Source organism: Perkinsus marinus (genome assembly GCF_000006405.1).
Source record: "Perkinsus marinus ATCC 50983 genomic scaffold scf_1104296964984, whole genome shotgun sequence".
NCBI classification, from domain to species: domain Eukaryota; phylum Perkinsozoa; order Perkinsida; family Perkinsidae; genus Perkinsus; species Perkinsus marinus.
Genome location: NW_003204474.1, coordinates 29346 through 57282, shown reverse-complemented (window position 1 = coordinate 57282; position 27937 = coordinate 29346). Strand labels below are relative to the sequence as shown.

Below are 27937 nucleotides of genomic sequence, written 5' to 3'. Positions count from 1 at the left end.
TCACAGGATGTACAACGATGAGATGATGGAACTGAAAGGATGTACTTGCCTACTGCGAGTGGATAGCGAGCTTGCTCTCTCTCGCATCCATACTGCGGAGGTAGGGAGTATTAGGTTGAAGCATTTCCATTCTACCGACCCAGGCAGCGAAGCTATCACTGAGCCAAGACTCGAGAGCAACCAAGAACTGATTCTTAAAGCCGATAGTGTGTACGCCAGTAGCAATACGAGGATCATCATTCTGGAGCCTCCAGACGACCTCATCAGTGCACTTCTCGGAGGGCATGTCGAACAGGGTGAACAAAGGAGATGCCTTGCAACCAGCAGCAACACTGAAGTTAGTATCATTCATGGCACCAGGCTGGATAGTAAGAACACCAGTACCGAGAGTACGGCACTCATGGTCAAGGCATTTACCCCACTGGGTTAGGAAGCACTTCGAACTATAGTAAAAGGCGTTACCACTGCCAAGAGCATGTGCAACGATAGAGCTGATGATGCAGACACGACCCTTTCCACGAGGAACGAAGTGATGGGCCATGAAGTACTGTGAGAGCATCACTTGTTGGATAACATTCAGACGAATCTGAGTTTCCAACTTCTCCGGCTCGAGGTTGACGATATCACATGAATACATACCACCTGCATTTAGAACAGCAAGGGTGACTGGAAGATCATCAACAGCAGCACGGAGTTTGGCGAGACCCTCGTCACAGGACAGATCACAGGCGACGACGACAACCTTGCAACTCGGACCGTAGGTCTTCACCAGGGTATCCTTCAACTCGTTTAACAACTTCTCGCTACGGGCAGAGATCACAAGACTCCAACCTGCCTTGGCTAGCTTCATTGCGATTTGATGGCCCAAACCTTTGGACGCACCAGTAACAACAGCATACTCTTGACGAGTAGCCCTCACTGGCTTGAGCTTGTAAGGATAACCCATATTGAAGAGCGGCCGCTGGATGAGGTGGACTAGCAAGTTTAATAACAGGCCGATAAGAATAATAGGAGTACATAAAAGCATTATCAAGATCATGCAAACCCACTCCATGAAATTGAACGGGTAAGCACCCATCGAAAGGATAATAGGAAGGTTCTGCTTCTCAGCCATACTAATAATAATGAGAATTCAAATAAACAAGAACTGAGATGACTGAAGGTAGAACAATCAACATAATATTAAAGCCAATCGTCAGCTAACAATATATAGAACACTGCTTACCATACACTGCGACTAGCAGTAAGATTCACGAGCTAAATTAACGCAGCTCCGCGGGAGGGACATGTTGTGGCATACTTGCTAAATGTTCCCATTCATAAGGTACTGCTGTGCGACGATAGCATGGGTTGACAGACCCGTTTACAGACTTTTGAACGAAAGTCTAAAACTTCATGAAACTCACAACTTAGCTCCACTAAGATTGGCCATTAGCTGAGCATACTTGGGGACCCAAATGCTAAGTATATCATTATGCTCGGCTGAGGGGTGAGTAAATAGAGTGACATTAGCTGCTTCCGAAAGCTCTTCACCTTGTGAATACGGTACCTGTCCCATAAACTCACGATGCACCGTTCCGATAAAATATTCGCATACTATTTCGTCTTGTTGTCCATGGACCATGGCGACTTTGACCCCCGCTGTTTTGAGATAGATCATATTCTCTGTCGACAACCATTCGTGACTCTGACAAGCAGAACTGTTCAGCTGTATCATCGTGGCGGGTTCACTAACCGCTAAAAGTTTCCCCACTAATTGTGGTATGCCGGTAATTGAGCGTATCATGGCAGCTATTGAAGTGAAAGTAGATGAGGTTATCACACTCTTGACTGGGAGAGAGCTCTGAGACTAGAGAGGACATCCTGCACAAGGCGTAACCCAGGATTGACCTTATGTATCTCTTCTCTTGCAAACCGCAGAGCTACAGCTCCGCCCAGCGAGTGCCCAAGTATGTGTAATGACTCGAGTCTGCAGCAGATAGCTCCCTCAGGGGGCTCCCCTGTAGCATACGAGTAACCCAGTTCTCACTCTTGCGGCGCTCGACTGACTAACGCTTCCACTGCAGCATTGACCACAACATTCATTGAGTCAGGACAGGGCGACGGACCCCTGGACTCGCCGTACTCAGGGTAGTCCACAAGTAGGAAGGTGGCCCTCTATCAATCTCCAACTACTCAACCACTTGTGTCCGGCATGCTCACATTGAGTTCGCCAGTTGAATCACTCCGTCGTACGCCGTATACGAAGGGTAGCCAGTCTTTGGCCAGCATTGCATTTCCTCCTAATAACAACCACACTGCTCTCGAAGGTGGTCTATCAGCTACAGGAGGAACTACATAAGCCACCTAATATCCAAGCACTCACTGCGATCACCATTCGACCACAATACTCACTTGCTTATAATGACTATCCTGCCATTCGACAAGATATGGCATTTCATACGATGCAGTAAACTTCGCGGTTATCATGTTATAGTATCTGATGATCTTTATAAGCCTCCGTCGTAGCATTACCGGCCACACTACTCAGGTTGGTCACTATATCGGCGTCGATAGTAGAGTACTTTGGGCACTAGTTGTCGGATCACCACGATGGTGCTCATACCAGCCAGACTTCCTACACTCAGATAACACTACCAATATGCACGTTGTAAATGCCTAGTCGCTATTAACTCCGTAGGGTGGGGCCGCTATGCCACTACCACCATCACCACAGGATATGCCTCAGTACAATCGATTCCACCATTAAAAGCACCAATGCCGCTCGAGGGGCAGATATGCCATCTCGGCGGCATGACTGGTGTGGCCTATCCCCAGTGGCAACTGAATACATGCTGGAGTTGCGTTCTCTTGACAACGTAGTTGGAGGGTGGCATATCTGCCCCTCGAGTAGAATCGGATTTATTCACGGCGGAACTGCTTTCCACAATTCGTCGAAAAGGAAGTCAGTTCGGATCAGAAGGTGAAATGTTGATCGTCCCACCTCCCCCCTTACGGAACGAATCGAACTGAGGCATATCTTGGAGTGGTGGCATAGGCACCCCGACCAATAGAATTGACGTACTTAGAGCGAGGAAATGTAGCGACCCGACCTACCCAATAATAGTATCCTTTTCCATCCCTTCCCTCCATCTATACCTTTACACTGCTTACCGGGATCCATCCGCACAATGACGGTCTTATTTTATATTTTTGCGCTCTCCCGGCGGAGCGATGTGATCACAAAGCGCCTTTTAGCGGAAATCTACCAGTCAGCAATTTCACTTTTGATGAGATGTGACCGCCTTTTAGCGGAAATCTACCTGTCAGTAGTTTCGCATGGTTATGGTTAGTAGAGTGTGCATCGAGGTGTGTGGTAGTTTTACTGTGAATGAATGAACCCTCCTATTTCGACCACTGAGGACGACGAACTTTTTCTCAAGGAGTTTGTGGCAGCGGCAGAGCAGCATGAAGGTGGGGCAGTGGCGGCAGTGGGTCGTCATGGTGATTGTTCAAGTGATGATGATGCTTCTCTTGTCACTCCCGAGACCAACAACAACATGATTTTGGGTGATATACTTCAAACCTTGCAGCGTTCCGAGACCTTATTGCGATCGGTTCGAGAGGAGAATTCTGAGCTTCGTATGCAGCTTGGTATACTAGAGCAACAGTTGGACAGAACGAGGGAGAATCTCAGAGATCTTACCGCTCGTAAACTATTAGAAACAACATCTACTACTGTATCACCCACTACTACTACCACTGGCGAGGCAGATTCTACTGCTATTCCTGTTGATACTGAACAGGAGATTGTGGATGACGCTGTTCGTGGTACAACTAATGGTGATGGTAATGGCGGTGGATATCCTTCTCCTGTTGGTGCAAGGGAGACTGATTTTATCATGGCTAGCTCTGCTAATGCCAATAATGGAACAACATCTTCGCCAAGGTCCACTGATTCCACTAATCCTGAAAGTAACTTCACGATTCCTTGGTCATCTGTCGTGAAGGGTGTGTTTACTGATACAACCCCTCCCACTAAGAATGACCATACTGCTACTCCTACTATCCCGGTCGATGTTTTTCCTACCGTGGGCGCGGAAAGCGACAAGAAGCGTGACAGTTTTGACAAGGGATATGGTAGTGTGGATAATGATCATGATGGTAGTGGTCCTTGGCCGTTGTGGCGTATTTTGGACATGTTGTCCTGCATCCCTGATGAGCAGGTTGTATGTGTCAAGAAGATCCAATTGATTAAAGCTAATGTCTCTACTGTTCTTAATAAATATTTTTCTTCTTACGGTCACGTTGTGACCATTCTATTGTTGCAAAGGAAGACTCGATCTCATACATCCACATTGCCCCCTAACATGGGATTTGTGGTTATGAGTGATCCCGATGCTGTCAGGAGGATTCTCCATGACCCTGAACATAATATTCAAGGTAACCTATGTGAGACTACTTCCTTCCAGAACAAGCGTAAAGTTGACACCGGGGTTGATACCGTCTTGGCATCTACACCGACCATTGATGGTAGTGGTATTCTGAGTGGTGTCGGTGCAAACTCTAGCTTGCTACCTCGACACTCGATTAGCTCGTTTCCTACTCCTTCATCACATTTGCCGGGCTCATCCTCACCACCATCGAGATCATACTCATCGCCGTCGTGGTCTTGTCATAATGGGCGTAACTCTCTCTATGGCAATCAGAGCGGTATCATCAATAAACATCAATCCGTTGCAGTGCATTACCACTAATACGGATATCTCAGGTTTTCACCGATCGACGGCTTTCCTATGGGTGTTGGTGATGAGTCATCACTGATGGCGGTGAGAGCTAGAGCGAAGTATGAGCGAGAAGTATGATGGGTCTGTTTGTACTTGCACTTTTTTTGATGTGTGGTCATTGTTGTCTAATCCTTTTTCCGTACTGTATCAATAATCTAGATGACAGTTAGAGGTAATATCATTACCCCCAGCCCTCAAATAATCTATAGCAGTTCCAATAGTGGGCAACGTCTGGTAATTACCTGTATTCTCATATTGTCATCTTCCTTAAAGGCCGTCATGATACGAGATATAGTGTTGTTTCCTGGTTATTAGTTGTCCATTGATAACGAGCATCGCTTTCCTGTGTCAATGTATCCCTTGTGTTAATAGTAACAACCCAACTCTTCGTAGTATTAATACTACCCAGGTAACACCTGGTGAATAGCAATATTCACAAATGAGGTTGCTTCGGTAGACAGTACAATCACTTGGGAGGACGATGGTGAGAATCAATTGCGGAGCGAGCGAAGCGAGCGGAGCGTATTCTCTCACTTTACTAACACTTTGTGCGTGCGTGCGTGCGAACAAATTATCCAGCTCGATCTAGAGAGGTTATGATCACATGCTATACACCACTCGATAGCTCTCGCTCTGGGGATACTAGGAAAAATACGAAATTAGGGTTCCGCCCGGACCATGTAGATTTCCGTGCAAAAAACATATTTTTGCAGAAAAACGCCAGGCATGGGAATCGAACCCGGATGCCGAGCTCCGCCCCTTCTCCGAGAAGGCCTAGTACCAGTACTGAACACTTCGTCGGTACTGGCGAGGGTACTCCTCCTGATACCACAACATCCTCAACTGCCCATTCGTTATACCATAACCCACCTTCAATCGATTTAATTTATCGCATGATGGACGTGGTGTGTTCTTTGCTTGCTCTAACTGCTTCACCGAACGGTGACGCTTAGCCAGCTGAATGTCCCGTACCATCGTCCGCTCTTCGAAGTCACAGTCTGCCAACAGGTTATTTACATATGACGTCTCCACAGTCGTCTGGAACCTCCTGAGGAGCACTCCCATATCAGGAAGAGTAGCATTGAATGATTTTACTCTTGCTCAACAGAGCCTAATGGATACTTAGCGGCATGACTAGGTGTCACGTAGTAGCTGATATGCATATCTGGAGTACTCTCTCGGACTGTGTATGCCTTAGTAGGAGTGAAAACTTTGGCCTGATCGGGAGGATGGTAACATGTGATATAATGAGGGCATACAAGACCAGAACGTGGCACACTATAACGCATTTCCTCCACTTCACGTCATCCTACCTATCTACTTTCTCTAATCGGCGTTAATATAGTTGTGTTCCGACGAGGTAACAGGGGAGGGAGATGATTGAGATGGACAACGAGAAGTAGGACGTTCTGTGGCATTACCTCTGATGACTATAGGAATTATCCGCATTGAAATTAGCCAATAGAGTAACGATTAATAGCATGATTATGGGTAGGAACTGTAGAATGGTGAAACCTGAGACTAGGAACCTAACCACTCTACACCGATTGCCGTACATACCACTGGTGTGGTTCTCACGGTGTTGCGGCTGGGCATGTTGAGCATAAAACTGATCAGAAACATATATGTCGATCGTTGTAGAATGGTTATATTACTGGGGATTCTTGTCGTGGTACGCCAAAAAATGCACCAAAGATATCCTGTGCTGTCATAAAATCATCCTAAGAGGAAAGATACTCCCAAGGTACCGACAACTGCCCTACTCCTCGTCCAGTTCTCCTCGTAGAGGAGGAGGATGCTGACTGCTCAGGATCCTTGCCCGTCCGGTCGTATGTGCGACGCTTAGTCTCGTCTAAAGAGGATCGGTGAGCGAGGGTGAAGTGATGAGAGGCAATGAATTACCTGATAACCACTGGAATGCCTTGGAGACCTTTTTGAAGGCTTCCTCGGCCCCTGGAGCACCGTTCTTATCCGGGTGCAACTTGAGAGCCAATTTACGATACCTTAATCCTCTCCATCACGAGTATGGGAGACTGCTCTCGTTCACTACGCTTTCTTCACTTTTCCATCAAGGTCATCAGAGCCGTCATTTCTATCTATTTGTAAGATTTGATAGTAATCCTGAGTGCGTAAAACACGCTGCACTAAATGGTTCTGGTCCTCAGTGTATCTCTCCAAGGTCGATGGGCGTCGTCCGCCAAATTCCCAACCCTGTCTTACGACTTCCCATCCCTATTGGTACGTTGTGGCTCAGCCCCATCCCCTACAGACTCATCTCCTTTCCGATGCCGTATACCCGCAGTGGAGGCAGTAGTCACCTCGGAAGATGTCTCCTCGGCATCGCTACTAGGAGTATCCGTACCCTCCCGTACCTACTACTTCCCAATGGGAAGTTCCCATTACTACCCTCATGTTGATATACATGGCTACCTTTTGTAAGAGGCTTTGAGTGTGGGAATCGTCATACATCCGCAAAGACTTCTCTAGAAAGCGTATACACTTATCCCGATCCCCACTCATGATACCATCATGACCAACTGCTGCCTCCCGAAGCCTCTATTACCTCTCCAGAGCATGCACGGCTATATCCCGGCACCGCTTGGCTTCGTCGCGGTTGGCGATGGACATTAATGTTATGAGGAGAACTGTCATGACAACATACGTCCTCTTGCCATGTCGTAGACCACATGCCCATAGTTCACCAACCTCCACCGGATTCGCCTTCCGCATAGGCGATTCTCCTCTAAACACCTTGCGAGCCTACCTGGTAAAAAGAAATTACTCTATGAACGGAGGATACCCGGATTGTACTACATTGTAGTACAGATTGAAACTTCCCCCGAATTGACATAGTACTAAAGCAAACTCATTGTTTGATACGGAAAATTGTAATGATAAACGATAATGGTTTTATTGAAAAATCTATTCATAAGCTCATTGAGACGCTCCTTGCCGAGCTTCGCCAAAGGGCGTCCTCCCGCTCGGCTGTCGCCGGGCATGAAGGAGCCCTTTCGGAAGTCAAAATACTCTGAGAGTGGCGAAGATAATCTTCACTGGCGAGATAATAAACCACACCGAAGATCTTCTCCACCATCGAAACGGAGCCGCGCTCCTCTTCCCTCGCGCGCATATCCCTCATATTTGGAATATTCGGTGCAATCGGCGAGAGCTACAACTCTTCTGAAGAAAAGCGTTCCGCATTGGAACTTGAGAATGACTTCGCCACTGGACATAACAAAATCACGAACACGGGTCACACTGCTTCAGATAAAGCGGTACAAAACTCAACAGCATATCATATGCCGCATATGAATGAGCCAATGTTCTATAATGGGTATTGCTATTGCAGTCTGCAGAACACGTACGACATAAATTGTGTATATAAGTAGCAGTAGTAGTGTGACGTAGTAGTAGAGAACTATCTTAACTACTACCTAACTTCTCTAAGAGAAGTTAGGTAGTAGTTAAGATAGTTTGCGTCTAAACATCGTTGCGTCTAAACATCGTGCATCCGTGCAGTTTATCATTGCCATTGGTGCACCGTGCACCGTGCACGCATGAACATTCTACAGAGCTTCCACGTCCAATTGCGATTCGCTTTGATTGATATCGCCATATAGATGCAAGCCAGGTGTGAGGCTTGCCTAGGTACTCATATATACAGTACTATTTTTTATCAGGAATACTGGCATGCTGATCACTCTCTCGATATGGAATGACAGGTAAGGAAGTTGGAACTCTTGGTAGCCCAGGTCAGAGTAGTCAGGGATAAGCCACAGTGGCTGCTACACTAAAAAGCGCAATTTACCCGGATAAGACCGCTTACAGAACTCACTGCTGGAGAGTGGACTATCGAGATGGATATTGCTTTCAGAGTAGACGACTTTGGTATCGATGATGCTGTTCTCGGTCTCGATCACGTCGTGGCCTTGAAGAATGTAGCCTCTCGCGAATTCAGTATGCTGTCAGTATTGACTCAATTAAACACTCAAGGCAACTCATCAAAATCTCATATCCCCAATTGACCCGAAGTTGAGTTGTAAATCCATTGTTATCTGGACAATAGTAGTCGTAGTCGTAGTAGTCATAATCGTAGTCTTGCGTGTAGAAGTCATAGTCATAGTCGTGGTTGTAGTAATCATAGTCATAGTCGCGGTTGTAGTAGTCGTAGCCGTAGTAGTAGTCATAGTCGTAGTCGTGGTTGTAGTAGTCATAGTCGTAGTTGTGGTTGTAGTAGTCATAGCCGTGGTTGTAGTAGTCATAGCCGTAGTTGTAGTAGTCATAGTCGTAGTCGTGGTTGTAGTAGTCATAGCCGTAGTTGTAGTAGTCATAGTCGTAGTCGTGGTTGTAGTAGTCATAGCCGTAGTTGTAGTAGTCATAGTCGTGGTTGTAGTAGTCATAGTCGTAGTTGTGGTTGTAGTAGTCATATCCGTAGTTGTAGTAGTCATATTCATAGTCGCGGTTGTAGTAGTCATAGCCGTAGTCGTGGTTGTAGTAGTCATAGTCGTAGTCGTGGTTATAGTGGTCGCAATCGTGGTTGTAGTAGTCATAGTCGTAGTCGTGGTTGTAGTAGTCATAGCCGTAGTTGTAGTAGTCCTAGTAGTCACTACTAGTGGGGGTTGAACGAAATTCACGCACTCATGTGTTGGAGAATCGTCTTTCACGGACTGATGTGATTTTTCCGACTAAGAGGCGGCCCAGCCGCGACTGCACGGAAGATTTGCAAGCATCGCACGCGGGAAAGGAGATTGCTATTAACAATTTGTTGGGTTGGGAGTTCGAAAGTCAATTTGTGCCATGCCTGAACGCGACACATCCCAGATTCTTTAAATCATCAATTTCTCATGGATCTGGGTGTTTAACCGACGCCATCAGCGGAATCGATAGGGCATCTCAGCAGGTTAGTCTATTGCGAGCTCCTTAATCGCACCACCATCAGTGTTATCGATCAGCAGTCATACGTCAGCTTCATCCGCAGATACCCCTCATCGGAATATCCACCAACAACGTCTACATCTCGGTCATCGCCAGGGTCGTACCGACTATCCGATGTCATTGCACGTGGACAGACCGGACCTCTTCCCAAGCAGTTCTACCCCCCGAGCTCCATTCCCATTCGTTCGCTTGCACAGTGACATTGCAGGTCCTTATCTCAGGTCAGTCGATGGGCCGACTCGCTTCTATCTCATCTCCGCCATCGACAGTGCCAGAAGGACATCGCCACTACCCAGTCCAAGCACTGGCGTGACAACGACAACACTTCAGGAAGACTGTACGACAGGTACTTCTGTAAGTCACCGATCAGATCGGAGGTCGTCTCGCCAACATTTAAGCGGCGATTGCGGGCCAGGGCCCACAGATCGTGGCGGCTAACCCCGAAGCGTTCCTGCAATACGGAGACACCAACGTGGAACGCTTGAGGATCATTTATGGGGAGTCGAACATTGTTAGTCAAAGCATTGTAGGCAGCTAGGCGAGTGTTCAAGAGGAGATATTGATAATGATGAGACGGGGCGATATTGAGGAGTTTCAAATGAGCCTTGACACGGGAGATGAACTCGAATACCTCAAGGCTGTGGGCCTGCTTGTCGGTCCCCGTGAACTTCTCGCCCAAATCATAAGACTTAATGGTACGGTGGGGCTCGTTCCCAAGGGGTGAAATAGAAAGTGGGGCAGGAGCGGGCCCTGAGGGAACGGTTGGGCCAGTTGTTGGAACCGGTGGCCTACCGCTCTCGTCACCTACAGCTGGGGCGGCCTCTGGCCCCCCTTCTCGGGCTGCAGGAGGAATCGGTGGAGCCGATCCCGTGGGAGAGGGGGACGGACCCTCCTCCTGATCATAGCCGCCAAGGGCGAGGACATACTCCTCAGTCTCACTCCAAGAGCCAGGGACCTCCTCGAATGCGGGGGAGTCAGAGGGGGCACTCATGGAGCCACAAGAAGGGGTAGAACCCACTGAAAGAATGTTCCTGGGTCTGGGCACCATGTTGTGACTCACTCGGGAATGCCCACTATGAACACAAGGCGATAAGGACTGCTAGTACGGTATCAGTCGAGACGGGACTGATGAATGCGGTAGCAGTGTGCACAGAACTAGAATGCACATGCGTACGCCACAGCTAATATCGATCAGACACTTATATGTGCGTCGCTCCGCTGGACTCCACTACAATGACGCACGCGACGTGGGCCACGTCACGTGGCGATGCGTGATTCCCTCGTATCGATGGATGGGCTCAATGGTGACGGGGAGGGCTCTGCCGAATCTGAGCGGGAGATGAGTCAGTACTACTCTCAGTACTACTCTCTAAGTAGTACTCTGATGGTACGAGATATGATACCCTAAAAGCAGCGAAGGAAGCCCTAGAAACGCTATCGGGATTCAAGGTTTGTAGTAAACTTTACTACAAACCTGACTCAAAGTACCGGATCGGCCGAGCCGGAGTCGGGCTAGCATGACGCTAATAGTTCGATAGTCGGGCTGCTGGACTATCGACCTATTAGCGTCATGCTAGTCACTCAGTGTCACGCTGTGTGGCTGAGTGGCTAGGCACTCACACGCTGACAGCGTGTCTAGCGACGGACTTGTGGTGTCTTTCTCAGATTATGGGGAAGAGAATCCTCGGCGGTCGAGCATCATAACTCGGAACATTCATATGTTTTGAATGCAGTTAAATACACATGAAGCTCGGAATGAAATTCATTCCGAGAAATTCATTCAATGAATGTGTCGGTAATCAAGATTCTTGATTCAAGAGTGTTTCCTTGGATAAATGGAATCAAATCTAAGCGAACCTTTCTATTATTCGAACATTGCAAGTTTGAACCGTTCAAATTGAGCGGTATCTGTGAACGTTATGCTCACAGTCTGTGAACATAACGTTCATTCACAGATGCGTACCTGACAGCTGAAGTCTTCCAATGGGAGACTTCCATAGACCTGGTTGAACCTAGTTGGCATCAGTCACAGTTAGTACCTATTGAGTCAATGGTATTGACCACCTTCCGGCATGTCGAGTCCGGCGAGTCGAGTGGAGGCTCGTCTGATTTTCGACGAGTCGAACTCGGTCGAGCCCGGTGGCGGAGAAATGTCGAGTCGAGTCGAGCCCTGCAGCTCGAATCGTCCGACTTAGTACCTTTACTAAGTAAAGGTACTTACTTGAGAAGGGATGGGAGCCTTATACATAAGTATGTCTGCTGTTATGGTCGTGGGAGGCGGTCTGGTTACAATTGCCCGTATGTTGCACGAATCCAACAGCTCGACTCTCCCGAGGGCCTGAGGTACGAGATAATGCTGCCCGATGTTCACCACCGCACTCACAGTCACGAGCAACAGAGTGGAGGGAAGTCTAGACCGACGGTTCTCAGCAAAGCGGCCTCTAGAGTTGTGGTGGAGCTGCATCGTGAAGGCCGAGCTACTCCCCTTGACACTTTCGGAAAGTGACTTTCCGCAGCTTGAGGAAGCGCAAACTGCTCCCGGACTCCAGGAGTCGTAAGTCTGTCATGAAGGCCATATATAATACGCGAGATCGGCTACCCCAAACTCTCGACAGAGCTACTACTGGTAAGAGCACGGCTACTATAAGAAAATTCTGCGAGGAGCACTCATCAATACCGAGGGACGAAGGAACTGCATACTGCATCGGCTTCGATACTGGCGATCTCACTTACTTCGCATTTTCCTGTCCGTCGCTTCTACTAGCCAATGCCCAAGGTCCCGAATTGGTGATAACTTGCGACCACACAGATGGTCTCTGTTGGCTCGGCCTAGTAACCCTCATCATAGGGAGCATTAATCCTAAAGGAGAATTCAAGACTGTCTGCTTCGCTCTCACCACCAATAAGAAGACCAAGTCGACTGCTGCCATATTCGACTGTGTGAAGCTGGCAGTAGTGGCCCTTGGTGCCACCAAGGGCCACCAAGTTGGTGGGAATATGGAGCCTAGGACCATCGTCGCCGATGGCGCAGAATACTTCACCAAGGCATATGAACGAGTAGCATACAAGAAACTGTCGCCCAGGGAGTCTCCATTCAGGTATTCGGCCCAATAAGTTCGGAGGCTCTCGAGAAGAACCTGAAATGGGATCGAGATAAGATCGGGCAATCTAATAGGCTATACTGCTGGGTCCACATGCTCCGTGCTGTCACCGATAATCTCCCAACTTACGTCAACCTGACCACAGAAGAAGCATCGGATATCGTGCAGGCTACCAGGAAAGATTTCAAGCGCGACATATATGCTCTCCACCGTTGTACTAGCGACTCTATGTTCGAGGATGCCGTAGAAGCCTTTGTGGCGAAGTGGGGAGGAAGCCACCCGAGCCTACTCAACTATTTCAAGGATACCTGGCTATGTCAGAAAGCTACATGGTATATAGGAGTGCACGGTGTGCCTGGGTTTATACCTAGAATCTCAACAACGGTGCATGTAAAGAATGAAGATCTCTGGAGTTGTTCAATTAACCGATTTGGAAACTCAAAAATGGGAATCAAGTATGGGAATATATATGTTGGGTTTCCTCAACCGAGTTTATGGGTTTCCTTCCTATTTTTAAGGTGCGCCTTAAGGAGCAGTTCCTAAGTTACAGACCCACTTTTAAAAGTGGTATCCTTAGTTCGAATTACTGCCACGTTAAAGTGTTGGGGTGGGATGAGGTTGCATTGGGTTGCTGTTGGTCTTCTATGATATCTGAGGTGCTCGACCCCATCCTTATCATACTCCACATGATTCCTCCTTGACGGGACTACCATAGCACTGTTGGACCCAGATCTTATAGGCATGGTGTGATACGTAACCTATCCTTAGGTCAAGTACACATGCAATGATGTGGTCACTAAGTTCAGAGATAATACTTTGATGTTCTACATCTACATATATAGTTATCTTCAGTGTAGTGTCTGCTGAGTATGTTTCAGGTGTATTAGTGGCTGTGAGATGGAGGTCTAAAGCATGACCCATGTCTACTACCTAATGCTGCCCCTACATAGTGTTTTGTCGGCGTTGTGTTATCATCAGTATTACTATTATGGGGTATAATAATATGCAATAATTTACATGTCTCTGTCAACCAGCAAGTTGCAACGAATACAAGAGCTATGTGTTAGAGGTAGTTATAAGCGGGCAGTTGAGATAGCAGTACCACCCAAGGGTCCAGTAAGGGGGGCCTTGGTCCACGCTATGATCACTGGTCTGGCCCGTAGCCTTGGACCGGGGACGTGGACGGTAATACTACCTATTGGTGGCGGTACTTTTTGTACTTTTACTGGACTCAGGAGGATGAGAAGTTCCAGTTAGCTTTGAAGAGGGCCTTCGTAGAGAATGGAGGTAGAGGTTTCTCGCAGTTGGAGCTGTCAGAGAGTAAAGAGGCTTTGAATAGGCTAGGTGTAGGTAAGGGCATCCAAGGAAGCTCGCCGTTAACTGTTGGGGTAGGTAAAAGTACCGGTACCTACTATTGCAATTTCATGGAGGAAGCCCTCGACCCCTACACGCATGGCAGCACATGAAGTCTCCACTCTCATCAGTCGGTCTAGTGAGGAGGGGTGTACGACACTGGACCGGGCTAACCTTACACGGCTCATATCCAATGCCCTTGATGGTCCTAAGGGGTCCTCTAGGGACGTCGCAACGTTGGTATGGGGTTGTGGTAAGTTGGGAATAGACCTGAGGGGGGAGTTGGCACCATTGGTGGGCAGTATGACCCAGCTGTCACCTAAGGATGTGGCCATGGTCCTTTGGGGCTGGGCCAAGATGGCATCATCACTGGATAAGGGAGAGTCATTAGTAGAAGCACCAATCTCTCGGATGGTCGATGACTACTTGCCAAAGGCCCATCATGCCTTCACTGGTGTTGAGCTAGCCAACGTGATATGGGCATTAGCAAGGCTTCGTCACTTCACCCCGGTGTTTACGACTCTGCTGGCACAGGCTACACACCTTTCTACATCCATCTCTCCTACTGCTATTAGTAGTATTGTATGGGCTGCTGGGGTTAGGCTCAATGCTATAGGTGAGGGCCCTCCATTGGAGGTAATCAAGGGCCTCTACCATTCTACGTTATCCTCCCTTTACTTGATGGACCCTCCCTGTATAGCTAGCTCTATATGGGGTCTAGGAGCATTGGGTATGATACAGGAGACTTTGCTGCCTCACCAAGTAGTAGTGGTAGTAGAGAACAATGCCCATGCGTTCGATATGGATAACTTGAAGTCAATATTACAGTTTACCTGGATGGATCCTTCCATCACAGCATGTCTAGGTCCTGAGTTCCTCCAGCGCCTTGCTGCTAGTCCCCAGCCTGTGCCCTGGACCCATAGCCTACCTCAAGTCTGCCTCTACCTCAGTCGAGGCTCTCTACAGTCTACTCTAGAGACTGCACATGCCCTTCACTCGTACCTAGGCAGTCGTCTTAATGCTATCACGCCATCAGCAGTGGATGCGGCTAGACTAGTAGCAGCCTTTTCAAACCTGTCCTATCTACCTAGCCATACCATCCTCACTAAACTGATGGACATAGCCTTGGAGGGTGCCTCTAGTTTCTACCCTAATACCTACTGTATGTATGCAATAGCGTTAGCACAGCTACATCAGACTGGGCACCGTCTGCCGCCCTGTAATGAGAGTCTTACTATTGACCAGGCTTGTAGTATACTATGGACAGGGGTAGTATTGGACATTGATGGTGTAGAGAGTATCATGGAAAGGGTCCTAGCTTGTATTGCTAAGGAGGGTGATCTCCCTTCTCTACCTTTCGCTAGGCAAGCCATAGCAGGCTTGTGGGCCCGTGGAATGGTTACTGAGGCCCAGCAGTTGATAGGAGCATATCCTGCTGGGACACTCACTGAGAACCCAGCCTCGAGCTCTCTACATACCAATATTAGCCAAACATTACGGTCCATGGGGTATGGTAATGTGCGGGATGAAGTGGAGATATGTGGCATCTATAGGGCCGACGTCGTTATCGATGACTTGGGCATCGTTATAGAGTGTGATGGTGATGTGCACTATCTCTATTCCCCAGACTCAGGGTGTAGTGATATTCTTATAGGCTCTAGTGTTATTAGGGATAAGGTGTTTATAAATGCTGGATGGAAGGTCATCAGGGTATCGGTAGCTGCATGGAAGAACTGTAAGGATGCTGCTGGGAAGGTGGCTATGCTGCGAAGGCTCATCAACAACCACAGCTGATGATGGTGATGACGGTGTAATTCATGTTTCTGGATGTCTACAGTTGTGTTAAGATAGCCATCAGCCTCATTATCAGAGTTTGTCCATAACAGGATGTCCGAAGTAGAGGCATTGCTATTAGAGGTTGGTAAGGAAATGGGCCGGACGCCAGAACAGATGAAGCCTATCATCAATAAGTAATACCCAATTACCCTACGGCATCATTGGGTCTCCTGTAGGGTTGTTAATGAAGCATGGTTCGATACGATAGATTCCTTACGGGCTCTAGACACCGAGGAATGGGCTGAGCTGAAGTTGCCCAAGAGGTTGGAGATGGCCCTGCAGGCTAGGCTCCTCTCCCCTAACACCATCACTAGACCTTCCGCCGCTACCACCACCACACAGAGCATCTCATCATCATCCACATCGGGGCAGAGCTCATCGGTCTCTAGGGAGGCTACTACTACTCCTACCTACACTGAAGTCGAAGTGATGCCTCCAGCCACCTTCCTACAGAGTGCAGATAACCTGTTCGATATGGCAAGGAAGGTGATGCTAGTAGTTGGAGTAGTTGGTCTAGGGTACCAGAAAGGTTTTCAGATCGAGCATAGTCGTACCGCGAAGGGCGAAGCGGCAACTGAGACCTTAGCTCTACTCCTACACATAGTGGATAATATACTAGCACAGCCCTCCAACCCCAAGAGGCGACGGATAAGGCTCAGTAATGATAAGTTCGACCCCGCTGTCGGTAAATGCACCGCTGCCATGGACTTCCTGATGAATGTAGTACCCAACTGCTGCTAGCTGTCTTAAGAGGAGTTCAAGCTCATCCCTCTTCAGCTCGGCTTCTGTTTGTATCCATCGTCGGAGCCTGAGTATATAGCCTGCCCAATAGTATACATATCAAGATTCACTGATGCTCACTATGCCCTTGGTGGGACTAAGGCTTCCTTACCCAACACACCAGGTACTGCAGGCCTTAGGATCATCATCATCATCATCATCTTGGTATCGTAGGAGTATTCAATCCCTTCGTATCCTCTATTGGAGCTGCTGGACAAGTGGCAAGTGCCCCGAGGCTCACTGAGAAGGTACCTCTGCACATTGCGCCCTCTGCTGATGATGTGTGTAGGGGCTCGCCGAGAAGGAGGCATTCGCAAAGGAGTTGGAGCGTCATAAGGAGCTACTTAAGACAGGTGGGACCAAGCCCGGCACTATGGACCTCAATCCTAAGGTGGTGTTATTGCATCATCCCACCCTCCTAATGATAGTATTGTAGGTGTTCCGGCAAGGCTCGGCTAGTGGTGGCGTGCCTAGGATAGAGGATGTTGTGAAAGAGCTCAATGGACGTAGTGAACTCCTCGACCAGGATGACGACTTCGAACTTGTGAGGACCTTACCACATCTCGATCACAGCATGGAGGTATCACATCAGATTAAAGCCCAACTTAGTAGCCTAAAGGACTCTCTGACCAGCGCCGATAGAGCCTTCCAGAGTCGAGAGAAGAAGGAGATGGAGAAGCTGAAGACCAGGACTATCCACACAGCAGTCAGTGCCACTCGCCTAGGGCCACCTTAGACCGCTAGCCTTGTCGTAGTGCGTTGTCCGTGTGGCCTTCCCCGACCGTCTCGTACTACAGCTCCAGTTCCGGCCTGCTGATACTCTAGCATCCCTCTACGATGCAGTGGGCCGCTTCCTCAGCCCAGAGTATAAGGAAAAGGAATGGTATGGGCTGATGGGGTCCGAACATCGATATGCTGTTGGGTAGGTACTTGTACCAGACACCTCCTATGCATAGAATACACCGTGATGGCAAGAAGCTGCTGGCTGATGAGGATCTAGTCCCGAGTGCACTTATCAGATGGGGATATGAAGGCTTCTCTGGGACCGTTCAAGGACCTTTTTTGGAGGAGAAGATGGTAGTATAAGAATAGTCTGCTATGATAATGGTGGGGAGGTTGAAGCAGGTGCCCCCACCAGAAGCAGAGGCTCTTGTAGCAGATGGGGCTGAAGGGGTGAGTGAGGAGGATAGGAAGAGGTATAGGAAGGAGAGGACTAAAGGGATCTTGTCCAAGTTCAAGACCAACAAGGTAGACTAAGAGGCGATGGCATTTCAATTTGAATACGACCCAGAAACAACAACAACAATCGTCGTCGTCTTCATCGTCATCATCATCATCTACAGCGGAGCCCAAAGAGAGAGATGGAGATACTGTGATGTTAGAATGAGCTACTCCCACTATTGTAATTACCCACTCCAGTGTGATACTTCAGTTTCATCATCATCGTTGTACTAGTAGTGTTAATAAGAGCATGAGTGGACGCTGGTTGGGACAGGTTCTGGCTATGTCGCTCGACCCCTCAGCCATCCCCCCTTCGGGTGGTATATCGATCTGTGTGGTGGGTGCCACAGGTGCTGTTGGTAAATGCATGATACAATGCTTAGCTGATGTGCACATACCTGTCAAAAGGCTGGCCTTGTATGCCTCTAGTAGCATCCACACATCCTGTCTAGTCCCCTACATCACTCTCTTCAGAGAGGAGTGCCGGGACTACTATCACCACATCATGGGGCGATGTAGAGGTCCAGGAGTTCTCGTTATCCACTGTGATACAGGAAGCCTTCACCGTAGCTCTCCTTGCCGTTAGCGGCACGTTTGCTCAAGAGGTAATGCTTGTCGTAATCCCATCAATGCCATTCCTGTCAGGTTGCGCCCAAACTTGCTGAGGCTGGTATCGTTGTAGTGGACAACAGTAGCGCATTCCGATACGATAACTCGGTCCCCCTAGTTATACCCGAGATTAATCCACAGGCAATGCGGGGAACAAGTGAGCAGCAAGAGGTTGATGATGGGATGAACACTAAGACCACCCATTCAGGCATGCTCATAGCGAACCCTAACTGCACCACAGCAATAGCAGCTATGGTCTTATGGCCATTACATAAAGCCTTCCAAATTAGACGGATAATAATGTCGACGTGCGTATCCTCACTGTCAATCATCTCTACTATGAGGATGATAGATACCAGGCAGCATCAGGGGGTGGGGACGCCGCCTTGGAGGAGTTGGAGACCCAGTTGTGTGACTACGGTACGAGACCGTTGAAGGTAATCACACGGTGACTGTGTGGTCGTATGACTAATTTCCTCAGACTCCCACCGTCTTCCCTCACCAACTGCTCGGTAATGTGATACCAAGGATAGATTCAGTCCAGTCTAATGGGTACTCGGTAGCTCATTCCTGTTCCCGGCAAGGATGGTGGCCGGTAATACCTTTCAGGTACACTAAGGAGGAGATGAAGGTTGTGTGGGAGACTCGAAAGATATTTGATCAGCCAGACCTCCTCATCAGCTGCACTGCTGTGAGTATCTTTGACCACTCCCTATCGTGATCGAGGCTCAGGTACGCGTGGCGACTACGAGGGCCCATGCTGAGTCCATCACGATAGAGTTCGAGAATACAATAGATATCAATAAAGTAGGTTGCCCTTCTTGTGGTAAGTGTTTCAGTGAAGTCCCGCTTAGGCTACTGATGCCCTAAAGGCTGCCCCCATGGTGGTGGTCGAGGACGATCCACAGAATGATGTGTAGGTTGCCATCGTCGTCATCATCTCTACTATATCATCGTAGGTATCCAACCCCTCTCAATTGCACTAGTAAGTTCGAGGTGTCCGTTGGACGTATAAGAGAGTCCATTGCATTCCCCCAAGGGAAGAGTATTGAACTATTCGTGTGTGGAGATCAGTTGTTACGAGGGGCTGCCTTGAATGCTGTGAGTTGGCTTGAATTGTATATTCAGAAGAGTTCCTGGGTAGGTCCTCATCGTGAAGGAATTGGGCCGACAGAGAGGCTGGTTCTGACCTCTACCTGACATGTTTTTCGGTCATTTTTGATAGTTTGGCTAATTGGAGCGAGAACGACAATCGTTAGTTGAGGATGTTATGATGTGCCACGTATTGTGTTGTGTCGATGGGGCCCAGTGTACACCTGGGAGTACCTGTTTACCACTATCTAGGATCTATATCGGCTATGCTGGGATCCGGTTATTCCGCCGTACTACGTTGTCAGGAGAAACTCCAGCATGTATTCAGTTTGCCACTGGGGATAGGCCACCCCAGTCATACCGCCGAGATGGAATTCTCGGGTCAGCGGCATTGGTGCTTCTAACGGTGGAATTCCACAATGTAAAGGGCTGGCTGTGGCTTCTGACTTTCGAATATGCGCTGAGATTTCTGCCGCGCCAACACCACCTTCTTCACTCAACGAGAACATTCCTAGGAAGGGGTGGGAACGAATCTTGCGCACACTTGCGAATCTCATGTTACCTCAAGTATTCGGCGCCCTCTGCACGTGGAGACGATAAAGGGTTGTTGCTCTACCGTGCATACCTAGGAGATCGATCATCATCACCAGACCGCGATTACAGCGTTGGTACTATACCCTAGGAATATATGGAATAAGTGATCCAGGAGGATCCCTCTCCTACACTGCTTGGGGTTGGTCCGCTGCTCTGATGGTCCCTACGAGTGGAGAATTACTCAGGACTCCAATGGCGTGGGTGATAGGAGACTACAAGATAGAGATAGGAGATGGTCGTGGGAAAATGAGATGTAATACAGAGTGGGATAAAGGTAATGGTCCAACGTTTGAGACAAATACCACGATACGCTCACTCTATACTTATATCATCAGCATCGCCATTGAATCGAGTAAAAATGCAACACCCTTGATTATCCCATCGCTCTCCGAACTGTCGTGAACCTCTAAACCGTCCGGGAAGTAGATTCTTAGGGCATGTTGGTGTGATATTTTTCAAGAACATATTTCTTAATGTTCTAGTTCGGGATATCGTTCAACATCGCATCATGTCATCAGTTTGTCATATTTTATTCATTATACCCCATCCCAGCAACACTTCACTAGAAATAGCCTCTCCACCAAATGGGACCAGTGTGTCCCCTAGTGACCCAGAGTCGACCACCGAGCCAGAGGAGGATGTCAGGACAGAAGAGGGAGAGGAGGAGGAGTCAATGGTCTATCCATCATCAGCCCCTTTGCTCTTCGTAACCCACAGGCTCAAGAGCAGTAGTGCACTGATAAAAGGCAGCAGCAGCAGCAGTGATGGTGGTGTCTTCGAGTCTGCTATATCGTATCGTGTACCATACCTCCTAGAGGGCTTCAGTGTTGGCCCTCTAGACCCTGTATCATTTACCACTGCCTTTTGTTTTCGTGCTGCAGAGCCCTGTTTACCCCACCCTGAGGACCCTGTACCTGTCCGGTATGATCATCATCCACCCACTGGGGGGCCCTCAATAAGCTTCTTAGTCTACTCAGCCGCACCATCACATCATCTCGCTGTACAACTAAGTCTAGCTAGGATCTGTCACTTCGAGTCCGGAGCATTAATACCAGAGCCGACCTTGAAGAGGCATTATGGTGAGCATTGGCAGAAGTACATCCCTCCTCAGCTAGGCCCCTGTATTGGTATGCTATGGGTACGCTTGGATGAGGCAAGTACTGCCTCGATAGGTGTAGCCCAACGTGTGAGGCCACCGCTACATGATATAAAAGTGTTGCTACCAGGGTATACCCTATCAGATGCTCTACCACCAGGGAGTGTATCACCAATCCGGACTGAAGAGGGTATGCTAGTGTCAATAGGGTATACTACCTATACGGGATGGGTATATGCTGCTACATCTAGTGGAAGAGGATGGCTACCTATGGGCGCATTGGACTTGCTATTCGGTGACCCATACCGATGCCCATTCACTAGAATAGCCAATGCTATGGTGTATCCTCAGCCTGAGTGTGAGGATACTCTCAAGGATGGTGACGATGAGAGTAGTAGTAGCAGTAGTGATGATGATGAAAAGGATAATGATGATGATGATGATGATTCCGACTTCGCAGCACCTAATAATTACTTCGACAACCCCGAACCAGCACCTTCCTCTTAATAATACCATTCTACCATTGCTTCTCACCATTTCCTCTTCCTGTACCATAAATGCATTCTCCTATCAAAAGCCTCGTGTGTGGGATCTAGACCCAGTATACTTCTTGTTAGTAGGAATGCAGTACTCTCTCTATGGCTTATGACTATACCCCTCTAGCGGCACTACCATCTGTCCCGAATAGGCTACTACGACTCACTGCACTACCTGCCGAGGTCCTCAGGGTTATACTACTATGGCTGGACACCTCGTCTCTATGCACGTTGCAGCTCACTTGTCGAAGACTACGTGTAGTGAGTGATGCTCTGATAGAGAGCATCTGTAGGAGGATCTGCAGTGGCCTTTGTATTGCTCCTATCAGCTTTTGGGGGTCATCATTTTGTTGCTGGGGTAATACTCGGGAGCAGCGATACCACTCTCTTCGAACATCATGGAGGGATAAAGCGAATCGGATGCGTTCATGTAGGGCCATAGTCGTTATCATCATTGCGAGCCCGAGCATTCGTCCCTCTCCTCAGTGTCGTATGCTATGGGAGAGTGCTCTAAGCGGTTGATTATCAATTCAACAGTTGAGGGAAGGCGAGATGCAGCATTCTCCTTTGACCACAGGTCTGCTAGGATAGCAGGCAAACGGTTGACCTTCACAGCGACTACGGTGGGGAGGGTACTGCTTCCTCAGTGTTCTTGCAATCTCCCTCAGTTACTGGGTATACGTCCTGAACTACTATCACAACCCAGTGACGATGAGCATTGGGTACAGGTATTAATGAGGATACGCTTCAATAGGGAAGCTGCTGGTAACTTCTCATTGGGTTTCTGTGATTCCATCACTAGTGAGAATCTCACTGTTGATCGATCCCGTAGTAGAGTATGTGGTAAGGGTATTGCTATGGAGCCAATATCTGGTATTGTATACCACACTGGAACACCTGTAATGGGCAGCATGGCTAGGCCTGTGCCCATAGAAGATCCTGGGGGTAGTAGTATGGATGTGGGGCTATGTATGTCCTTGGCAACCGGAGACGTAATCTTCCTAAGGAGAGTGTCTGGTACAGCAGTATCATGGGAAGGGAGCGTACCTATACAAAGCACCTCCTTTACGGGTAATAATAGTATATGTGTTAGCGCCCTTCACGCCACTGGTAGGTGCTAGTCCAGGGCAAGATAGCTCAAGGAGAGTATGGTATCCTTGCCTCTGTTGCCATGCCCTAACGGAAGGATCACGCCTTACTGGGGAGGTATTGGGTTATGTAATACACACCTCACTGTAGTCCATCACCATTATGTCGAATTCAGGAGAAGCTCACTTCAGCCCAGGTATGGTGTAAGTGTAATGAGGCGAGCAGGACTCTGATGGGGGGTGTACCGCAAGAGGAGGCCCTCCATCACTTTAGGGGGCCACACGGGGGTTGAGCATGCATGGTCCTCTTCACCTGGTATAGGAAAGGGATGAGCCATGATGGATGCAAGGCCCCTCCTTCCGTGGATGACATGATTGCATATTTAACTATAATCCTACCAACTATCCTCCTTTCTCATAGCGGTTGTTCCTACTTACCCCTACTATCGATTGTATAGTCACTTTGCATTAGTAGCCTCTTCATCGTGAGCTAGCTCTGTGTTAAATTAGCCTCTTGTACCCTACTGTAGTCCCTTCATCCCACTTATGGCGTCAACAGATGGTGCTTCGGTCGATCCAGCAGCAGGAGGCAGGCAGTACCAATATGGTAGTATGCCTCTGTCTAGTACAGCGATAAACTCCCTACCCACCCTAGATACGGTCCTTATATCATCCTCTACCCTATTGGATAGGTCGCTACCAGCCTTGCGGTCATTGGCCTCTCTTGCTGGAGTGGCAGCCCCTCTAGCCCGTAGTAGATTGGTAGTGAGCCTATCCCCTCATCGCTTTGGCCTGAAGTATGACTCAAGCACCTTATGCGAAGTAATAGATGATGTATACCAAGCTGCTGGTGAGAATGCTCATCCCTTGTTGGATGTCCAAGTACGCCTTAACGAGACCTTGGAGGTTAGAGGGCCTCAATGCGTCTTAGTAGGGGCAATGGGCCTTATGGATGGTCATGAGGTCGACCTATTGCTTCCTGTTACTACACCTGTCCATCATGCGGGCCACCACAGCTCTCCGCTACCCCACTACGATCATGTCCTCTTTGCTGGTACGTTCGACCACCTCCATGTTGGGCATCGAGCTGTCATAACCCGTAGCTTACTTATGGCTAGGAAGACTCTACGGCTAGCACTGGTAGCAGGGGAGCTACTACAACACAAGAGGCTGGCCAAGGCACTACAGCCTTTCCATGTGAGGGAGAGGGGGGTCCTACAATTCGTCCAAGACATACGTCCTACTGACTGGCACTGTGATGTAGTGATAATACCTGACATCACTAGAGACCCTATAGGGCCAGCCCGGACCCTTCGAGACTTCGACTGTCTAGTGGTCACTACGGAGACAGCTAAAGGTGGTGTTGTGGTGAATGAGGCGCGGAAGGAGGCTGGCTGCCCTGAGGTCGCTATAGTGGAGGTTGCTTTGAGGAGTCAAGGGTCACAGCATGGTGGTAAGGTGAGCTCTACTGATGTTAGGGAGTATATGAGTGATAAGGCAGGGGGAGAGGAAGCCTTGAACGCCATGTAAGGCGGCATGGAGGCTCTCGACCGTCGTTCTAGTGTATCGGTAGGTACGATAAATGGTACCAGTTGATAGCAAAGGCTTGCGCAGTCGATGGTGTTGTTGATGATGATAAGCATGAACAGCTTCAATTGAAGGTCGATGAATGGTGGTCTACACTAAGGGATCTATACCTCCAGCCTTGGCGCTACTATCACACACTCAATCACGTAATACCACTGCTGTTACTACTAGTAGTAACTATTAACGCTGTTCATGATGGCAGGTGGGGGAGATATTGGGCAACATTGAGTCCTCTTGTGTGGGTGAAGGTCCTTTGCCAATAACAGTAGCGTCTTCAGCCCACGCCACAACCACCCTACAACTCACTGCATGGTTTCATGATGCGATATATGTACCAGGCCTGGATGGCAATGAGGAGGCTAGTCAGCAGTTGTGGCTCAAGTTCTGTCTAGATGCAGCAGTAGCCTCTGAGCTTAGGGATGAGGTGTCTGATATAATCCTAGCTACCAAGGACCATGTGTCTAGTAGAAGTATATACCCGAAGGAGGTCTACCCTGCCCTCAATGCCTTTCTAGACCTGGACCTACTAATCCTAGCTGCGGATGAGGACCGGTATAGAGAGTATGCTGAAGGTATACGACAAGAGTACGAGCCTGTGGTAGGAGGCTCTAGCATATATGCCCAACAACGGTGCGAGTTCTTATCGTCGGTGTGCAATAGTAAGAGAGTAATGTTCGCCTTCTGTGGAGGCCCCAGCGAGGCCCAAGCTCGTTGTAATATGGAAATGGAGCTTAAACGCCTACAGCTGCAATAAAAGGGCCATAGACGAGCATTTGATACTCCTATGATTGTGTGATTTTCTTATCATACCAGTGTACTCTTTTTCTCATTACCTACCACTTTGGTTGGGATATTCGTAGTGCTAGCCTGTACACTTTCTCAGTTGTTGTTAACGCCTGGTGTATTCAGTACATGCCTCCCCCTGCTCCTTCATCACCGTCCACACCATTCTCCTTTTCTGTGAGCCCCGAGATAGGACGCTGGGTCCGTCTAGGCCTAGGGGGCCTGTGGTGTGCATTAGCAGGCTATGCTCTAGGCAATGCTGCTGCTAATTGGTCTGCTAACACTCAGTCCACTACTGGGAAAAGTAAGCAGAAAAAGAAGGCAATTCCGGGGAGCACTGATGAGAATGGTCCCTCCGTAAATACCAAGGGTATGGATGTAGCAGTGAACACTGATGGATGGTGGGGTAAATACGTACTAGATGCATCAGATCTAATGGTGGCAGTAGTGGCTTGTGAAGCCCATGCTGTTGGCTTTGGTACACTAGACAATGATACACATGTTCCCGCCTCTACTACTCTGGTATTGCGGTGTAAGTTCCAACCTACTAGCACTGTCGGTGGTGGGGACCTAGCATTCCAAATATTCTTCGACCCTGCTGATAGTTATCTAAGGTTTATATCCAAGTTTGACCTAGCCTCTGCTGACTTGTCTGATGAAGTAATAGCATACACAGCTGCATCTTGGAATACTACTATGCGTTATTGTCGGCTTACTCAATGTGGAGGCCCAGCTGGCACTAACAACGGCCCATCCGATGGTCTCAACTTGGATATGGTAGCCGTTGCCCCACAATGGTTTGCCACACAGACTCATGCTATAGAGTGGCTAGCTCGCCTTACTAAGGTAGGAGTGTAGGATTATGTGTATACCACTGAGGATGCCTTATTGTCATCAGGTATTCATGACATCAATAACAAGATGTTTGGTCCATATAAGGGACTGTCGTAATGGTTCTATGCCCTTCGCTACTAAGGATATGCTTGAGGCTAATACTGTTCTTTCTGCAATACAACAACAACAACAGCCCAACAGCAGCAGTAGCTCCCTATCGAATGCTGCCGACTCACGAGAGTATGCGGCAACCGCCACCACCGGAGTGTTATCATCGTCGTCATATACTCGTTCGGATGGCGATGAGTTCTGTCCCATCTGTCTTGAGCGTTTCGTCCCCGGGGATCTGGTTCGACGACTACCCTGCATGCATGTATTTCATAAGACTAAGGCATGTGATATCGATAAACATTTGAAGAGGAACAAACAATGTCCAACCTGCAAGTAAGTCGGGTTGTAGTATTGGTGGTGAAAGTGGTTGTATTCTTAGACTAGTTGTTGTTAATGATGGTAGTAGTAGTACCCCTCGCCTCCTCAGGACTCCAATTGACGTCCGCTACGACTATTTGTTCCAGGCGCCTCAAGAGGCATCATCATCGCCGGAGCAGCAGCAGCATCAGCTTACAGAAGGTGGAATGCGGCGAAGCAGTGCCTCAGAAGGGGAGACCTCCCAGCAAGAGGGCGATGTATCTGAACATGTTGCCGACTTGGAACGTATGTTAGATGGGCTTAGAGAGTCTTTATATAACTATGAGAGGATGAGGAGGGCAGTCGAGGCATTCTATCACACTACCTCAACTGTAATCCCTTCAACGGATGAGAGTAGCTCTCAAATAGAGCCAACAGTCAGGGAGTTACCACCCATAGGATGGAGGAGGGATAGTGGCCAAGATAGACAAGGGAGCAACGGCCATGATGTAAGTCCATAGAGTGAGTGGATTAAACTGTAACTGATTGATACTGACTGGTATACTCATGCACCCCATATCTGCTCCCCGAGTGGTCTTGATAACAACTGAGTTCATCGTAAATGAGGGTATATCTAGACAGAGAGTCCGGGTGTGCCATACCGATCAAATCAACATGGTATGTCCTCAAAAGAGTCTGTAGTAATATCCTCTCTCACTACTACCAAGTCGAGTCAGGCTTCGGTCTATTTGCCTAATGAATCCACCAGATGAGATATTGTATGTATGTGTCAGGTCGTCATGGATCAGCTCCACCATCGAGAAGGTCATCATCAGCCTACTACAACTACACCTTCACACCGCTTGTTGCTCTCATTGCCTCCGCCGCCTCCTCCTCCTTCTTCGGCTGGTGGTCATTCGGACACCTCAGCATCCCCCGATGAGACAACTTGAAGAGAAGCAGTTTGAATATCCTCATCCACCTGATATTATTACCCGATTGCTTGGTCTAGGCAGTAGCATTTCTGTTGTACACTTGCCTCAAATACTCTCCTTTATATCATTATATGCTTCCAAGCCATCATTGTTGATATCCATCCTGCTGCTATCATCGTCCCCCAGGGGGATTCCCCCTATAGTTATTATTACTCGTGTGATATGGTGATGCTGGAGCTCTCCCTACCTACTTATCTTGAGTTGTTGTCACGAACTCGTTGGTGGTAGTCTGAGTGTATGAGGCTGTGTTTAGGGGAATGATTCCTTGCACTCCTAATGGGTGCCATACTTCCTCTATCGGCAGTACAGCAATTAGCACTAGC

At 48.5% G+C, this 27937-nt stretch overlaps 14 protein-coding genes across 14 annotated transcripts in view; 9 read left to right on the top strand and 5 right to left on the bottom strand.

The window, feature by feature from the left end:
• Nucleotides 1-49: 49 nt before the first annotated feature.
• On the bottom strand, nt 50-1114 carry Pmar_PMAR004842 (EstRadiol 17-beta-dehydrogenase, putative; the record flags this gene model as incomplete). The annotated part of the gene is made up of 1 exon (XM_002769715.1): nt 50-1114. The coding sequence occupies one exon, from the start codon at nt 1112-1114 to the stop codon at nt 50-52; it is 1065 nt and encodes a 354-aa protein (XP_002769761.1).
• Nucleotides 1115-1393: 279 nt separating this feature from the next.
• On the bottom strand, nt 1394-3160 carry Pmar_PMAR004841 (conserved hypothetical protein). Its single transcript, XM_002769714.1, has 9 exons — nt 3097-3160; nt 2527-2617; nt 2395-2479; nt 2203-2346; nt 2030-2157; nt 1891-1969; nt 1736-1849; nt 1598-1687; nt 1394-1549 (listed from the first exon to the last, which is right to left on the bottom strand). The coding sequence occupies exons 2-9, from the start codon at nt 2601-2603 to the stop codon at nt 1403-1405; spliced, it is 864 nt and encodes a 287-aa protein (XP_002769760.1). The 5' UTR covers nt 2604-2617; nt 3097-3160; the 3' UTR covers nt 1394-1402.
• Nucleotides 3161-3374: 214 nt separating this feature from the next.
• On the top strand, nt 3375-4660 carry Pmar_PMAR004840 (hypothetical protein; the record flags this gene model as incomplete). The annotated part of the gene is made up of 2 exons (XM_002769713.1): nt 3375-4532; nt 4574-4660. 2 exons carry the CDS (start codon nt 3375-3377, stop codon nt 4658-4660), a joined length of 1245 nt encoding a protein of 414 aa, XP_002769759.1.
• An 880-nt stretch (nt 4661-5540) lies between these two features.
• Pmar_PMAR004839 (hypothetical protein) lies at nt 5541-5831 on the bottom strand (the record flags this gene model as incomplete). Its single annotated transcript, XM_002769712.1, has 2 exons — nt 5541-5588; nt 5637-5831. 2 exons carry the CDS (start codon nt 5829-5831, stop codon nt 5541-5543), a joined length of 243 nt encoding a protein of 80 aa, XP_002769758.1.
• Nucleotides 5832-6220: 389 nt separating this feature from the next.
• Nucleotides 6221-7394, bottom strand: Pmar_PMAR004838 (DNAj protein with possible transmembrane domain within C-terminal region, putative; the record flags this gene model as incomplete). The annotated part of the gene is made up of 9 exons (XM_002769711.1): nt 6221-6281; nt 6311-6375; nt 6422-6487; nt 6530-6618; nt 6669-6769; nt 6817-6936; nt 6987-7138; nt 7173-7281; nt 7330-7394. 9 exons carry the CDS (start codon nt 7392-7394, stop codon nt 6221-6223), a joined length of 828 nt encoding a protein of 275 aa, XP_002769757.1.
• Nucleotides 7395-8720: 1326 nt separating this feature from the next.
• On the bottom strand, nt 8721-10692 carry Pmar_PMAR004837 (hypothetical protein; the record flags this gene model as incomplete). The annotated part of the gene is made up of 3 exons (XM_002769710.1): nt 8721-9362; nt 9994-10451; nt 10494-10692. The coding sequence occupies 3 exons, from the start codon at nt 10690-10692 to the stop codon at nt 8721-8723; spliced, it is 1299 nt and encodes a 432-aa protein (XP_002769756.1).
• A 1574-nt stretch (nt 10693-12266) lies between these two features.
• Nucleotides 12267-12815, top strand: Pmar_PMAR004836 (hypothetical protein; the record flags this gene model as incomplete). Its single annotated transcript, XM_002769709.1, has 1 exon — nt 12267-12815. One exon carries the CDS (start codon nt 12267-12269, stop codon nt 12813-12815), a length of 549 nt encoding a protein of 182 aa, XP_002769755.1.
• A 1004-nt stretch (nt 12816-13819) lies between these two features.
• Pmar_PMAR004835 (hypothetical protein) lies at nt 13820-15981 on the top strand (the record flags this gene model as incomplete). Its single annotated transcript, XM_002769708.1, has 3 exons — nt 13820-13987; nt 14038-14148; nt 14195-15981. The coding sequence occupies 3 exons, from the start codon at nt 13820-13822 to the stop codon at nt 15947-15949; spliced, it is 2034 nt and encodes a 677-aa protein (XP_002769754.1). The 3' UTR covers nt 15950-15981.
• Nucleotides 15982-16042: 61 nt separating this feature from the next.
• Pmar_PMAR004834 (hypothetical protein) lies at nt 16043-18028 on the top strand (the record flags this gene model as incomplete). Its single annotated transcript, XM_002769707.1, has 11 exons — nt 16043-16125; nt 16168-16477; nt 16529-16711; nt 16769-16895; nt 16946-17019; nt 17061-17165; nt 17208-17315; nt 17364-17477; nt 17527-17654; nt 17698-17848; nt 17897-18028. The coding sequence occupies 11 exons, from the start codon at nt 16043-16045 to the stop codon at nt 18026-18028; spliced, it is 1515 nt and encodes a 504-aa protein (XP_002769753.1).
• A 247-nt stretch (nt 18029-18275) lies between these two features.
• On the top strand, nt 18276-19790 carry Pmar_PMAR004833 (Aspartate-semialdehyde dehydrogenase, putative; the record flags this gene model as incomplete). The annotated part of the gene is made up of 11 exons (XM_002769706.1): nt 18276-18420; nt 18467-18597; nt 18638-18758; nt 18810-18909; nt 18954-19038; nt 19083-19153; nt 19211-19292; nt 19334-19408; nt 19456-19517; nt 19561-19702; nt 19746-19790. The coding sequence occupies 11 exons, from the start codon at nt 18276-18278 to the stop codon at nt 19788-19790; spliced, it is 1059 nt and encodes a 352-aa protein (XP_002769752.1).
• Nucleotides 19791-22405: 2615 nt separating this feature from the next.
• Nucleotides 22406-22647, top strand: Pmar_PMAR004832 (hypothetical protein; the record flags this gene model as incomplete). The annotated part of the gene is made up of 2 exons (XM_002769705.1): nt 22406-22542; nt 22588-22647. Coding segments are annotated over 2 exons (197 nt in total), but the record flags the coding sequence as incomplete, so codon positions are not given.
• A 6-nt stretch (nt 22648-22653) lies between these two features.
• On the top strand, nt 22654-23099 carry Pmar_PMAR004831 (hypothetical protein; the record flags this gene model as incomplete). The annotated part of the gene is made up of 3 exons (XM_002769704.1): nt 22654-22864; nt 22926-22990; nt 23034-23099. The coding sequence occupies 3 exons, from the start codon at nt 22654-22656 to the stop codon at nt 23097-23099; spliced, it is 342 nt and encodes a 113-aa protein (XP_002769750.1).
• Nucleotides 23100-23553: 454 nt separating this feature from the next.
• On the top strand, nt 23554-25348 carry Pmar_PMAR004830 (hypothetical protein; the record flags this gene model as incomplete). Its single annotated transcript, XM_002769703.1, has 4 exons — nt 23554-23614; nt 23663-24533; nt 24581-24740; nt 24797-25348. The coding sequence occupies 4 exons, from the start codon at nt 23554-23556 to the stop codon at nt 25346-25348; spliced, it is 1644 nt and encodes a 547-aa protein (XP_002769749.1).
• A 158-nt stretch (nt 25349-25506) lies between these two features.
• Pmar_PMAR004829 (hypothetical protein) overlaps nt 25507-27937 on the top strand; it is a gene marked incomplete at both ends in the record, with an annotated part of 3289 nt that continues 858 nt past the window's right edge. The window contains 3 exons of the mRNA XM_002769702.1: nt 25507-26223; nt 26276-26655; nt 26750-27128. Coding sequence (XP_002769748.1) covers nt 25507-26223; nt 26276-26655; nt 26750-27128 — 1476 coding nt within the window. The remainder of the gene's footprint in view (nt 26224-26275; nt 26656-26749; nt 27129-27937) is intronic.

Coding starts and splice junctions, on each gene's coding strand:
- Pmar_PMAR004841 (XM_002769714.1), bottom strand. CDS start 2,603: ATGAGCACCATCGTGGTGATCCGACAACTAGTGCCCAAAGTACTCTAC. Junction 2,480..2,526: donor CGATATAGTGACCAACCTGA/GTAGTGTGGCCG, acceptor AAAGATCATCAG/ATACTATAACATGATAACCG. Junction 1,970..2,029: donor GTCAGTCGAGCGCCGCAAGA/GTGAGAACTGGG, acceptor TATCTGCTGCAG/ACTCGAGTCATTACACATAC.